This window comes from Python bivittatus, unplaced genomic scaffold (assembly GCF_059951505.1).
Source record: "Python bivittatus isolate LINGU-HERP-01145 unplaced genomic scaffold, Pbiv_v1 ctg000020_np1212, whole genome shotgun sequence".
NCBI lineage: Eukaryota > Metazoa > Chordata > Lepidosauria > Squamata > Pythonidae > Python > Python bivittatus.
In genome coordinates this window covers 65258321-65272528 of record NW_028277030.1, presented here as the reverse complement: position 1 = coordinate 65272528, position 14208 = coordinate 65258321, and the positions used below count along the sequence as shown (strand labels likewise).

Sequence of the window (14208 nt, the reverse complement as noted above, 5' to 3'; positions counted from 1 at the left end):
TTAATTAGCACAAGTCTATATAAATGAGTGTGCTGGAACACAAGTGACTAGTGAAATAAAATGACAAACAGGAGACAGTGTGGTGTAGCAGTTAAGGAATTTGGCTGGTATCAGAGGGAGCCAGGTTCAAGTTGTCCTCAGCCATGGAAGTGCACTGGACAACTTTGAGAAAGTCACCTTCTCTCAGTCCTGCCTATCTCACAGGGTGATTATTGGGGGAAATATGGGAGGAAGAAGTCCTCTTTATGTTACTTTGAGATCCTCAACAAAAGGCAGACTGTAAATTTAAGGAATACAATAAGCCTGGGAAGTGTTAGACCACCTTCTCTGAGTGGAATTGCTCATCTGGTGAAAACCAGCAGCTGGTCCCCTTCTAAAGGGAATGTTGGTGACAGGGCCGCTAAGGAAGGGTCATCTTTGTACTGTTCCCCCTCCTCTGGAACAGGGTACCACCAGAGATGAGGTCAGCCCCATCCCGTTGCAATTGCAAAAGCTGCTAAGCACTGGCTGTTTTGGGGAGCCTTTGGGAATGGATGAGTGATGAGTGCTTGGCCAGAAGTGCCAGTGATTGTGGATCATTCACTGTTATTTTCTTTGTTTTATACCATGGATGTACTGCATTTCAGTCCTTCCTGGATTAAGGAATGGAGGCTGCTCAGATTCATTGTCAATTGGAGCAGAACATGAGTCTTAAATATTTTTTTTAAAAAAGAAACAAAGAAACAGACAAATAAATAAATAACATATGTATGCTGTCCATTGTGACTTATCTAATCCAAATTGTTGGAAAATTACTCTGGGTAATTTCCAGAATACTTTTCAGCCAACACACTCCTAGTCAATTCCTATATCCAGATCAGAGCTTGCACACACATCACTCAGTTTGTATCTATTTCTATAGCTATAGCTATCGATATCTCTATATATCTTGGTGTTTTATTTATTTAAACATGAGACAAAAGGCAGACAAAAGCAGGGAGAGAGAAACAAGAACAGTGGGCAAGATGTAAAAGGGCAAAGGGATTAATAACAATGATCTACATTATTTGTGTTACAGAACTTTCCAAAGCCACTGGAAACAATAGAGTGGGTAATTAGGATGGACATTCCCAAATGGAGCAGCCTTTGGTTATTTCAGCATTAAGCCTTTTATGTACATCACAGCAGCAGAATAGAAATGGAAAGTAGGCCACCAGATGATCCCTCCTCTATTTTGCACTCTGGAGGAAGCAACTGTTGGATGGGGATGATGTATTCAACACAAACATCCCCTTCAAACTCTGCTTCGTTTTCACTGTGGAATCAAAAGACTAACTGTGATCTCAGCCTATCATTTCATTCTGTAAAAATTATGGAATTATGCCACTCTTTCCGATAAATAGTCCATCTCTCTGGGCTTTCTCTTTTCCAGAACCACACAAGAAAGAAAAGCCAATCAAAACAGGTAAATATGATCTTATTTCTTTACTTTAGCTTTCCTGAAATATATGGATATGATATGGATGTTGATTATTGATGTTCAAGATTTATAATAATCAAATGTGTAAACCTTCTTTTAGCCAAACTGCCAAAGAAGGACGTGCATGTAAACAGAACCGGTAAGGCCTATGTAAAAACAAATCTAGGAATTTACACTTTCCATGTTGATCACAAAGCTGTTGAAATGAGTATGCCATAAAAGTGACTAACTAGTGAACTAAAATAACAAACATTGAAAGTAAGATACATTCTGTCCATTGTGGATTATCTTTTCAGAAAAGCCCTTCTAATCCCTGCTTTATTTTAATTGCAAAATCAGAAGATTCACTAATTTTAAGTGATCTCAGTCTTTGATTTCTCTTTCTGCAATGTATGAAATTACCCTAATCTTTACTATGAACATTCCAGTGCAGAAATGTTTTTATCTTCCTCTTATTTCTAGAGCCACATAAGAAAGAAAAAACAACAGAAATAGGTAAATATTCTTAAATTTTCTTAACTTGCCTCCCTGCAGCATACTATTGACATGGTGTGCTGTTCAAAATTTATAATAACCCAAAACATTTTTTTTTAGCCAAGTTTTCAGAGAAGGATAAGCATATGAAAGAATCTGGCAAGACTTGGGTAAAAATAAATCTAGCAAAGTACACTTTTTGTAGGAGGTGGTGTGTTTGTGTGAGCTGGAATCTGGCCTGAGTTATTACTAGTTGAGCAGGTTTTATATCTATAAGAAAAAGGAGAGTTACTCACAGACAGTACATTATAGGAATAGGCAAAGGGTATTATCTAACTAGCTACATCCTACCAGGGGAAAAGTCAAAGAGAATGCATTCCATGCATGTATTCCTGGAGCAAAGGCAGAACGAAGTGAGTGCAGATTAGCAAGCTTATAAAACAAACAGCAGGCAGAATGATAGATAAAAAGGGGAAGCAAAACAAATCCTCATTTATCTATCAATATCCAGTTTCTCCCTTGTGGTCAGTAAGTGAAGAGATGTTGAAGAATCAGTGCCATGGATTCATATCTCCTGCACTTTCTACTTTTAACATTTAATATAAATTAACGTAAAACAGGGGAAATAAATGTGCTATAGGAAATATGTAGAGAGTAAGGAAGATGACCTTGATGGTAATAGGCAAGCTCTGTTGCCAAGGGGACAAGGGATAAAACATTTTTTTAAAGTCCAGAATGTCCAGATAACTTTTGGAAGTGGCTCAGGCAGATGCCTCCCTAATTTGCTAAGTATAAGAGGAAGGAGGAGATACAGCACAAGTTGATGTATTGATTGAAAGATTTTATTATTATAACCAATCTCAATAAAAGTAGTTTTAGCCTTCCTGTGGAATTGATTTCACAGTCTGGTCTACCTGGTAGGGCTGCAAAAAGTGCCTAAGTCCTGAAGTAAAATGGCAAACAAGAACTGGGGTGATATAGTGCTGAAGAGGTCAAACTGGGAACAGGGAGACCTAGGTTTGAGTCTACCTGATTGGTTGATGTCAGGTTCAGCCCAAAGAACTCCAAGAAACAATGCCAATACAGTTCTGTGGCATTTATTAGCTACAACCTCCAGACAGAAAATCTCCCCAGACTAGTTCCCAAGCCAGCCAGCCACAACACCGTGAATTCCTTAGGGAGGTGCCAGCCTCATCTTCTTGAACTTCCCATGCTCCTGATGGGGGCTAAGAACACGCTTATCTCCCTGAGCCTGGCCTTCATAAGTCCATTCCATCACAACCCTCAGCCACAGAACTTGACTGAGTGACTTTGGGCCAGTCAGTCTGTCTCAGCCCAACCAACCTCACAAGGTGGTTGTCGTGGGGAGAAATGGGAAGAAAGAATACTATTTATTGTAAGCACCCTAATGCAGAAGTCATGTTCTGGTGTTCTTTTTAATTTCTAGAAACACACAAGAAAGAAAAACCAATAGACATAGGTAAGCATGCTCGTAGTATCTAATCTTGCCTTCAGTTAAGCATATTGAGATGCTATAATGTTTAAAGTTATAATATCCCAATACTTACACCCTTTTATTTCAGCAAACCTATCAAAGAAGGATGTGCATGTGAAAGAATCTGGTAAGCACAAAGAAAAACATAAATCTAGAAAATTACAGTACATTTTTAGCATTTAGTATAACAGGTACATTTGAGTTTATTATCTTGTCTTTACTTCCCTGAAATATATTGATAGAGCTGTCCAGAATTTATACAAACCCAATACTTATATCCTTGTTTTTCAGCAAACTTGCCCAAAAAGGTTATCCATATAAAAGAATCTGGTAAGACCTGGGTAAAAAATTACACTTTAAATTTTAAACACAGTATAAATTAACAGAGGACTATGGAAATGTGTGAGATAAGACAAGTGACTAACTAGTGAAATTAAATGGCAGATGGAAACAGTATAATATAATGGTTATGGTGTTGGGCTGGCACCAGGGAGTTGCACATTTAGCCACAGAAACCTATGGGGGACTTTTAGGCAATCAGGTTCTCCCAGTTCAGCCAAGGGAACAGGACTGTTGCTGTGGTAGAAATGGGAGTGGGCCCTATGAAGTTATAGGAAGAAATAAAATCAACCTGTGCATCTGTGAGACACCCTTCCCCAACTGGAATCTGCCCATCTGATGAGATCCCACAGGGAAGGGGTGCATGTCCAATCCATGGAGAAAGTGGTCTCCAGAGCCCCTGAGTGAGGGATTTGCTGGTTGTTTCTACCCGCTCTGAAACAGGAACCCCAGAGACGAGATCAGTCCCCTCCCTGTTGCAATTCTGGAAAGTTGTTAACAAGTGGCTATTCTGGGGAGCCTTTTGGGATGGATGAGTGATTAGTGGTTGGCCAAAAGAAGGGCCAGCAATTGTGGATTATTTCTAGTTCTTTTGTGTATTTTATACAAGGAATATACTGCATTTCAATCCTATTACTGGAAGGAGTAGTATAACTCAGTATTGTAAATTGGAGAGGAAGGAAGGAAGGAAAGGAAGGAAAGGAAGGAAGGAAGGAAGGAAGGAAGGAAGGAAGGAAGGAAGGAAGGAAGGAAGGAAGGAAGGAAGGAAGGAAGGAAGGAAGGAAGGAAAACTCCATGAATCCCAGCTTTGTTTTAATTGCTGAAACATGGAACTATTTGTGTGTATGTGACCCTGGTCTATCATTTCACTCTTTGTAATGTATGGAATAACCCCACCCTTTGCTGTGTATACTCTGATGCAGAATTCATGTTTCTTTCTTCTTACTTACTTCCTAGAACCACATAAGAAAGAAAAGCCAATAGACATAGGTAAGTATGTTGATATTTTCTTTCCTTTACTCCCACACAACAAAATATTGGATATGGATATAGATTACGCATGTTCAACACATAGAATAACTGAAATCCTTATCTCTTCTGGTTTTAGCCAAAGTGCCAAAGAAAGATGTCCATGTAAAGGAATCTGGTAAGTCTGGGATAAAAACTTATCTCAGAAATGGCACTGTCCCCTTTGAACACTTAGTATAAATTAACACAATACTATGGAAATGGATGTTCCACATCACAAGTGACTAACTAGTGAAATAAAACATAAAAGTTGAATAATAGACTACATTTTTGTGGGTTACCTCGGCCTCATCTGCAGAGTCCTCTTGCCCTGACTCCAAGACAGTCTGGTTCCCTTTCTTGAGATGTCCTCACATCGCACCTTGATATTGGGGCCAGATTGTGGGTGACCCAGCAGAAAGTGCTATTTCCCACCAAAACATGGATGAAAATGTACATGTATTGCATGTATTGAGTGTATTACTTGAAGAAGAGGTACAAGCTGCTCAGTCTTGTTCTCAATTCAAAAGACATATAAGCCTTAAGAAGAAAAACACAGAAGCAAACAAATGAATAGATAATAATATACCTTCTGCCAACTGAATGCAGAAAGCATTCAATCCCAACTTAGTTTTAATTGTGGAATCAAAGTGCCCTCAGTCTATCATTTTCTTCTCTGATAAGTATTAAATCATCCACTGTTTACTCTGAACACCCAAATGCAGAAATCATGTTTTGGTCTTCCTCTTATTTTCTAGAAGCAGACAAGAAAGAAAAGCCAAGAGAAATAGGTAAGCATGCTTGTATTTCCCCACCTCTGGTTACCTGAAAGGTGTGTTGCACATACTCATTATCCATGATCAACATTCATAATAATCAACATGCTTAAATCTTTTCATTTTAGCCAAGCTGCCAAAGAAGGCTGTGCATGGAAACAAAACTGGTAAGACCTGAGAAAAATTAAATCTGGGATATTCCATTTTCCACTTTGAAAATTAACCAAAGACTACAGAAATGAGTGTTCCATAAGAGAAGTGGCTAACTACTGAAATAAAACTTCAAACGTAGATAGGAGACTACGTTCTGTGCGATGTGATTATCTGGCCAGAAGGGCCTTTTTGACCTACTGCTTTAAATGGGGAATTAAAAGGCTCACTGATTTAAAGTGATCCCAGTCTATGATTTTAACCTGTTTCATGTATGGAATTATACCCCCCCACACACTTTATTTGGTACTCTCAGATGCAGAAATCATGTTCTTGTCTTCCTTTTATTTTCTAGAAACACACAAGAAAGAAAAGCCAATAGAAATAGGTAAGTATCTTGTCACTGTACCTCTTTTATGTCTCTGAAGGAAATGATATAGTGGAGCTGTTCAACATATAAGATAACTCAGTACTTATATCCTTTTATTTTAGCCCAGCTGCCAAAGAAGGAAATCCATGTAAAGGAATCTGGTAAGTAAATCTAGCAAATTACACTTCCCATCAATTAACCCAAGGATATTAGCATGAGTTTGCCTTGAAAAGTGTCTGACTGAAGAAATCAAATGACAAGGATGGATAATAGAGGGCCTTCTGCCCACCCTTGGTGTGTCAGGGCTCATCCCTTGCCCTGGCTCCAGGATCATTTGTTTACCATTTCTTGAAAATGTGCCCTCACATGAGATGCTTCATCTTAGGCTTTGCTTGCCACTGAGGCAGGCTCGGGTTCTTCCAGGTGATCCACCCTTAAAGTGATGTTTCCCATCAGAAAACAGAAGGAGACATCCTCTATGACTATTCCGAGTTGCCCAGAGAAGGAGTCTTCTAGAGTTGGTAACCTGCTGGGTACCATTTGGCCCAGAACAGGACCACACCATCCCATGTGGCCAAGAATCCTTATGAATCCATTGCCATTTTAACTGTGGCTATCAGAAAATTAGATATCTCCTGCTTGTTTGGCTTTATTTGGGAATACTGAATCACCAGCATTGGGGTTTCCGTAAGTTTAGTATTCCTGTTCATAACCTCCATGCAGCATTAGTAGACACTGCACGACCCCCATGTTTATCTGACCCTCCCTTCCCTGACCCACCTCTTACTTCTTCTCTGCCTGCCTCCTTCCCACACTGTGAAGCCTCCCATCCAAGTGGGGACCCTTCCCCAACCTTATTCCTCTTCCCTCGAATGCCATTTCTCTTACATCTCTGCTTGCAGAAGAGCTTTGCTGTCACACTTGGCAGCAGCAACAGCAGAAAGACGAGGCAACCACTGTACTTGTGCAAAACAGGGAACCTTCTCTTTTTCTGTCTGTGTCCCAAATGTTTGTAATATGTGGAATAACCCCATGGTTTTCACTGAGCACTGTGATGCAGAAATCATATTCTGGTCTTCCTCTTTCTTTCTAGAACCCTATAAAAAAGAAAAGCCAATAGAAATAGGTAAATATGCTCTTGTCTTCTCTTCTGTGTTTCCCAGAAACCTATGGATATGATATGGATATTGATTACCTATGTTCATTTTTAAAAAATTATTCCTAACAGTATTTTCCATACTGCATAGCTCATCACCACCTTCCACCCTGGCAATTGTATCCTTTCTTCCCTTACCCATACTATGCTTTTCTGCTTGCCTCCTTCCTTGCATTGTGATGCCCCCTAGCCAAGCGTGGATCCTTCCCCAGCCTTATTCCTCTACTCTCAACTGCCATTTCTGTTATATCTGTGCTTGTGGAAAAGCTTTGCTGCCAAAATTGACAATAGGTGCAACAGCAGGAAGACGATGTAACCACTCTACTTGTGCAAAATGAGGAATTTACCCTTTTACTATGAATGCCCCAATTCTTTTTAATACATGGAATAGCCCCCACACTTTGTGATTAACACTGTAATGCAGAAATCATATTCTGGTGTTTCTCTTACTTTCTAGAATCACACAAGAAAGGAAAGCCAGCAGACACAGGTAAGTATGTTCTTGTTTTCTGATCGTTGCTTCCCTGAAACACATGGATATGATATGGATATTGATTACCTACTTTCAAAATTTATCATAACCAAAATGCTTAATCTTTTTATTTTAACCAAGCTGCCAAAGAAGGATATTCATGTAAAAGAATCTGGTAAGACCTGGGTAAAAACATATGTATGAAATTATACTTTTCACTTTGAACGCTTACTGTAAATTAACACAAGTCTATGGAAATGAATGTTCCATACTTACTAAGCGACTAAGAGAAGTGACTAGGAGAAGTGACTAAGTAGTGGAATAATATCAAAAATGATTAATAGACTACATACTTCCCCTTATGGGTTATCTAGTTAGAAGAGCTCATTCAATCTTTTCTTTATAATAAGCCAATACTTATGTCCATTTATTTTAGCCAAGGTGCCAAAGAAGGATATGCATGAAAAAGAATTTGGTAAGACCTGCGTAACATCGAATCTAGAAATTACATTTTCCACTTTGAATATTTAGTATAGCATAACACAAGATTATGGAAATGAACGTGCAGTAAAAAAACCTAAGAAGATAAATAAAATGGTGAACATGTCAGATACTGTACATTTTGAACACTGCAAGGGATCTAGGCCTCAACCACGTAGCTCCATTAACATGTCTCCAAGACAATCTATTTACTTCTTCTTGAGGGCATTTCCTTACATAAGATCCTCCATCTCAGGGCAGTTTGCTACTGAGGCACGATGAAGCTGCTTCAAGGTGATCCAGCAATAAAGTGGTGTTTTTCCATCAGGAAACAGAAGCAGCACTCCTCCATGACCATTACATGTTGCCTGGAAGAGTCTTCAGTGCTGGCAACCTGCTGGGCTACATTGTCCCACAGAAAGACCACACCATCCCCTCCAGTCATAAGTGGCCTCCATGGCTATTTTAATTGTGACTACCACAGAGATTGGAACTTTCTCGCTTGAAGTGTTTTAGGCAGAGTTGGTTTACCCAGTAGAGAACTCAGAAAATCAAAATTGGTTCTTCTCTAAGTTCAGGATTCCCATCAGTAATCTCCTCACAGCTTTAACAGACATTGCACATCCCAACACCACCTCTTACCATGGTAGTCTCCCCACCCCCGCCCTTCCCCACTTCATAGTCTTCCTTCTCTGCCTGCCTGATTCAGTTCCCCCATCAGGAAGCCCCCCAGCCAAGGATGACTATTTTCCTCCATCCTGTTCCTCTTCCCTCTGCTGCCATTTCCTTTCTCTTTGCACTTGGTGGAGAACTTTGCTACTGCACCTAACCACAGCAGCAGGAGGAGGAGGAGGAGGAGGAGAAGGAACAAACCACTGTCTTTGTGCCAGGGGAAGAACCTTTCCCTTTGGTGTGAACACCTGAATGCTGATATCATATTCTGATTTTCCTCTTTCCTACTTTCTAGAACCACACAAGAAAGAAAAGCCAAAAGAAATAAGTAAGTACTCTCTTATTTTGTCTTCTGCACTTCTCTGAAACATCTGGGCATTAAATGGATATTGATCTTCTGTGTTCAATCTATGTCATAGTCAAAATGTTTGAATTTTTTTCTTTTAGTCAAACTGCCAAAGAAAGATGTGTATGTAAACAAAACTGGTAAGTGCTATGTAAAAATCAGTCTAAAAATGCACCTTTCACTTTGAACAATTACTATATAAAAACATTCTATGGAAGTGAATGTGCCATAAAACCATTGAATAATACTGAATTAAATTGGTAAACTTGGATGATAGACTACATTCTGCCCACTTTGGGTTTCCTAGTCAGAAGAGTCCGCCCAGTTTCTGCTTCATTTTAATTGTCAAATTAAAAGATTCTCTAACTTTAAAGGACTTTAATTTATCACTTAATTCTGTGTAAAGTAGGGAATCACCCACTGTTTGCTATAAACAACCGAATGTAAAAATAATATTCTGGTCTTCCTCTTACTTTCTAGAACCACACAAGAAAGAAAAGCCTAGAGAAATTGGTAAGTATGCTCTTATATTCTCTTCCATGCTTCCTTGAAACATATGAATATAATATGAATATTGCTTTCACCCACTCCTTGTTTAGCAACTATCTTGGTTAGCAACCATTTGCAAATATGATGATAATTAAAAATTCATTTTCTGACCAATGTGCACATTTAAGACCAAATGTGCACCTGACAACAATGCACGCCAAAGTGAATGTAATGCTGTTATAGCTGTACAAGAGAACTTTATCTGAATGAGATGGCAGCAACCAGTGGTCTTCTCAGTCTCTCTCTCTCTCTCTCTTTCTCTCTCTCTCTCTTTCTCTCTCTCTCTGTCACATGCTCACTTAGTGACTATTTCACTTAACGACCTGGTTATTGAAACGGAACTCAGTCACTAAAATGAGGAGAGGGTGTATATGTGTTCAGTCTACATAATTGTCAAAATGCTTGAATCTTTCGTTTAGGCAAAGTGCCAAAGAAAGATGTGTACATAAACAAAACTTTTGCTTATGCTATTTAAAAATCTAGAAAATCTTCCATTTTGAACAATTACTATATATTAACACAACTGTAGGGAAATGCATGTGCTATAATGCAAGTGACAAGCCCATGAAATCTAACAGCAGACATGGATAAATTTACATTCTGCTCACAGTGGATTACCTGGTCAGATTTGCCTCTTCAATTTCTGCTTCACTTTAATTGTGGAATTAGAAGACTCACCAACTTTATTCGACTTCAATCTATGATTTTAATTAGTATAAAATATGGAATATCCCACTCTTTGCTATGACTACTCCAATGCAGAAATAATATTTAGGTCTTTCTCTTACTTTGTAGAATCACACAAGAAAGAAAAATGAATTGAAATTGGTAAACATATTGATGTGTTATCATTTTTCAAAATTCATAATAACCCAGTATATATCCTTTTATTTTAGTCAACCTTCCAAAAAAGGATATTCACATAAAGGCATCTGGTAAGACTTCTGCAAAAATATAACTGGAAAATTATATTTTCAGCTTCAACTACTATAATTCTATCATTAAAGATGATAGAAATGTCCACATGTAATACAGATGACTTAGCTAATGAAATAAATAGGGAAATAGCCACCAGTGCAGTGGTGCTTAAAGTATTGAATCAGCACTTCAGGCTCAAGTCAGCCCTCAGCCACAGATAGTAACTGGTTGACTTTGAGCCAGTTACACTTTTTCGGCTCAACCCCTTGGACAGGTTTTTTATGTGATGCAAAATGGTAGGAGGGAGTGCTATGTATGCCACCTTGACCTTCTCAGGAAAAGGTGGTCTATAACTGTTAAGAAATGAAATAAGCCTCGGTATCTGAGAGACAGCTTTCCCCAGGTAGAATCGGTGCAGGTAGGAAGATTGAGCAAAGGGAGTGTGGAGCCCCCTAGGGTATTGTCCTTACGGTGCCCCTCTTCTGGAACAACCTACTGCTACAGAAAAGGTCAGCCCTCTCCCTGCTGCAGTTCTGGGAAGCTGTTGACCTGGATGTTCTGGAGGGCATTTGGAGGTGAATGAGTGATGAATAGTTGGCCAGGAGAAGTGCCAATGATTGTGGATTATTGGGTAATTGTTTTTGTTAGTGTTATAATATAAATTTATTCTATTGTAATCTTGTTACTGGAAGCGACCCAGACATTGTGAATTACAGACACATGTAAGGCTTAAGAAATAAAACAGCAAAGAAAGAAAGAAAGAAATGAATCAGTAATTGTGTCCTATCTGACTGGTGTGGTATTCATAGTCAGAATGGCCACTTCAGTCGCTTTTTCATTTTAATTGTGGGATCGAAAGATTAGTTGTCTAATTAAGTTCACTCTGTTATTGATTCTGTGCAAAGAATGGGTTACCCCACTGCTTACTATGGACACATAAATGTACACAAATGTACCTAAGGTCACTCTGTGATTGAGGCAGTGTACAAGTCAATAAATACATTTTTTTAAAATGCAGAAATAATATTTATTTCTTCATACTCCCTAGAACCACATAAGAAAGAAAAGCCAATAGACATAGGTAAGTATATTCATTTGTTTTTCTTTATTCCCCCAAAATATGATATTAGATATGGGTATGGATTACGCATGTTCAACACAGAATAACTGAAATCCTTATCTCCTCTGGTTTTAGCCAAAGTGCCAAAGAAAGATGTCCATGTAAAGGAATCTGGTAAGTCTGGGATAAAAACTTATCTCAGAAATGGCACTGTCCCCTTTGAACATTTAGTACAAATTAACACAAGACTATGGAAATGGATGTTCCACATCACAAGTGACTAACTAGTGAAATAAAATATAAAAGTTGAATATTAGACTACATTTTTGTGGGTTACCTCAGCCCCATCTGCAGAGTCCTCTTGCCCTGACTCCAAGACGGTCTGGTTCCCTTTCTTGAGATGTCCTCACATCGGATCTTGGCATCAGGGCCAGATTGTGGGTGACCCAGCAGAAAGTGCTATTTCCCACCAAAACATGGATGAAAACATGAAAGTATTGCATGTATTGAGTGTATTACTTGAAGAAGAGGTACAAGCTGCTCAGTCTTGTTCTCAATTCAAAAGACATATAAGCCTTAAGAAGAAAAACACAGAAGCAAACAAATGAATAGATAATAATATACCTTCTGCCAACTGAATGCAGAAAGCATTCAATCCCAACTTAGTTTTAATTGTGGAATCAAAGTGCCCTCAGCCTATCATTTTCTTCTCTGATAAGTATTAAATCATCCACTGTTTACTCTGAACACCCAAATGCAGAAATCATGTTTTGGTCTTCCTCTTATTTTCTAGAAGCAGACAAGAAAGAAAAGCCAAGAGAAATAGGTAAGCATGCTCGTATTTTCCCACCTTTGCTTACCTGGAAGGTGTGAGACGCATGCTGATTATCCATGATCAACATTTATAATAATCAACATGCTTAAATCTTTTCATTTTAGCCAAGCTGCCAAAGAAGGCTGTGCATGCAAACAAAACTGGTAAGACCTGATAAAAAATAAATCTGGGATATTCCATTTTCCACTTTGAAAATTAACCAAAGACTACAGAAATGAGTGTTCCATAAGAGAAGTGGCTAACTACTGAAATAAAACTTCAAACGTAGATAGGAGACTACATTCTGTGCGATGTGATTATCTGGCCAGAAGGGCCTTTTTGACCTACTGCTTTAAATGGGGAATTAAAAGGCTCACTGATTTAAAATGATCCCAGTCTATGATTTTAACCTGTTTGATGTATGGAATTATACCCCCCCACACACTTTATTTGGTACTCTCAGATGCAGAAATCATGTTCTTGTCTTCCTTTTATTTTCTAGAAACACACAAGAAAGAAAAGCCAATAGAAATAGGTAAGTATCTTATCACTGTACCTCTTTTATGTCTCTGAAGGAAATGATATAGCGGAGCTGTTCATAAATAAAATAAAATCCTTTTATTTTAGCCCAGCTGCCAAAGAAGGAAATCCATGTAAAGGAATCTGGTAAGTAAATCTAGCAAATTATACTTCCCATCAATTAACCCAAGCGTATTAGCATGAGTTTGCTTTGAAAAGTGTCTGACTGAAGAAATCAAATGACAAGGATGGATAATAGAGGGCCTTCTGCCCACCCTTGGTGTCTCAGGGCTCATCCCTTGCCCTGGCTCCAGGATCATTTGTTTACCATTTCTTGAAAATGTGCCCTCACATGAGATGCTTCATCTTAGGCTTTGCTTGCCACTGAGGCAGGCTCGAGTTCTTCCAGGTGATCCACCCATAAAGTGATGTTTCCCATCAGAAAACAGAAGGAGACATCCTCTATGACTATTCCGAGTTGCCCAGAGAAGGAGTCTTCTAGAGTTGGTAACCTGCTGGGTACCATTTGGCCCAGAACAGGACCACACCATCCCATGTGGCCAAGGATCCTTGTGAATCCATTGCCATTTTAACTGTGGCTATCAGAAAATTAGATATCTCCTGCTTGTTTGGCTTTATTTGGGAATACTGAATCACCAGCATTGGGGTTTCCATAAGTTTAGTATTCCTGTTCATAACCTCCATGCAGCATTAGTAGACACTGCACGACCCCCATGTTTATCTGACCCTCCCTTCCCTGACCCACCTCTTATTTCTTCTCTGCCTGCCTCCTTCCCACACTGTGAAGCCTCCCATCCAAGTGGGGACCCTTCCCCAACCTTATTCCTCTTCCCTCGAATGCCATTTCTCTTACATCTCTGCTTGCAGAAGAGCTTTGCTGTCACACCTGGCAGCAGCAACAGCAGGAAGACGAGGCAACCACTGTACTTGTGCAAAACAGGGAACCTTCTCTTTTTCTGTCAGTGTCTGATTATGCTGATTATCCATGATCAACATTTATTATAATCAACATGCTTAAATCTTTTCATTTTAGCCAAGCTGCCAAAGAAGGCTGTGCATGTACTGAAATAAAACTTCAAACGTAGATAGGAGACTATGTTCTGTGCGATGTGATGATTATCTGGCCAGAA

General features: G+C 39.1%; 1 protein-coding gene across 38 annotated transcripts in view; it reads left to right on the top strand.

Annotated features, from left to right (window-relative positions):
* Positions 1–14208, top strand: part of TRDN (triadin) — a 241826-nt gene that overhangs the window by 169049 nt on the left and 58569 nt on the right. For 20 of the 38 annotated variants that reach the window (XM_088140165.1, XM_088140069.1, XM_088140090.1 and 17 more), the window contains 25 exons: positions 1412–1444; positions 1560–1598; positions 1922–1954; positions 3381–3413; positions 3517–3555; positions 3720–3758; positions 4725–4757; positions 4876–4914; positions 5534–5566; positions 5680–5718; positions 6057–6089; positions 6194–6232; positions 7165–7197; positions 7685–7717; positions 8136–8174; positions 9147–9179; positions 9299–9337; positions 9678–9710; positions 10643–10681; positions 11713–11745; positions 11860–11898; positions 12518–12550; positions 12664–12702; positions 13041–13073; positions 13166–13204. In XM_088140165.1, coding sequence (XP_087996291.1) covers positions 1412–1444; positions 1560–1598; positions 1922–1954; positions 3381–3413; positions 3517–3555; positions 3720–3758; positions 4725–4757; positions 4876–4914; positions 5534–5566; positions 5680–5718; positions 6057–6089; positions 6194–6232; positions 7165–7197; positions 7685–7717; positions 8136–8174; positions 9147–9179; positions 9299–9337; positions 9678–9710; positions 10643–10681; positions 11713–11745; positions 11860–11898; positions 12518–12550; positions 12664–12702; positions 13041–13073; positions 13166–13204 — 897 coding nt within the window. The remainder of the gene's footprint in view (positions 1–1411; positions 1445–1559; positions 1599–1921; positions 1955–3380; positions 3414–3516; positions 3556–3719; positions 3759–4724; positions 4758–4875; positions 4915–5533; positions 5567–5679; positions 5719–6056; positions 6090–6193; positions 6233–7164; positions 7198–7684; positions 7718–8135; positions 8175–9146; positions 9180–9298; positions 9338–9677; positions 9711–10642; positions 10682–11712; positions 11746–11859; positions 11899–12517; positions 12551–12663; positions 12703–13040; positions 13074–13165; positions 13205–14208) is intronic. The other 18 variants (XM_088140188.1, XM_088140181.1, XM_088140205.1 and 15 more) reach the window with 12 other exon arrangements.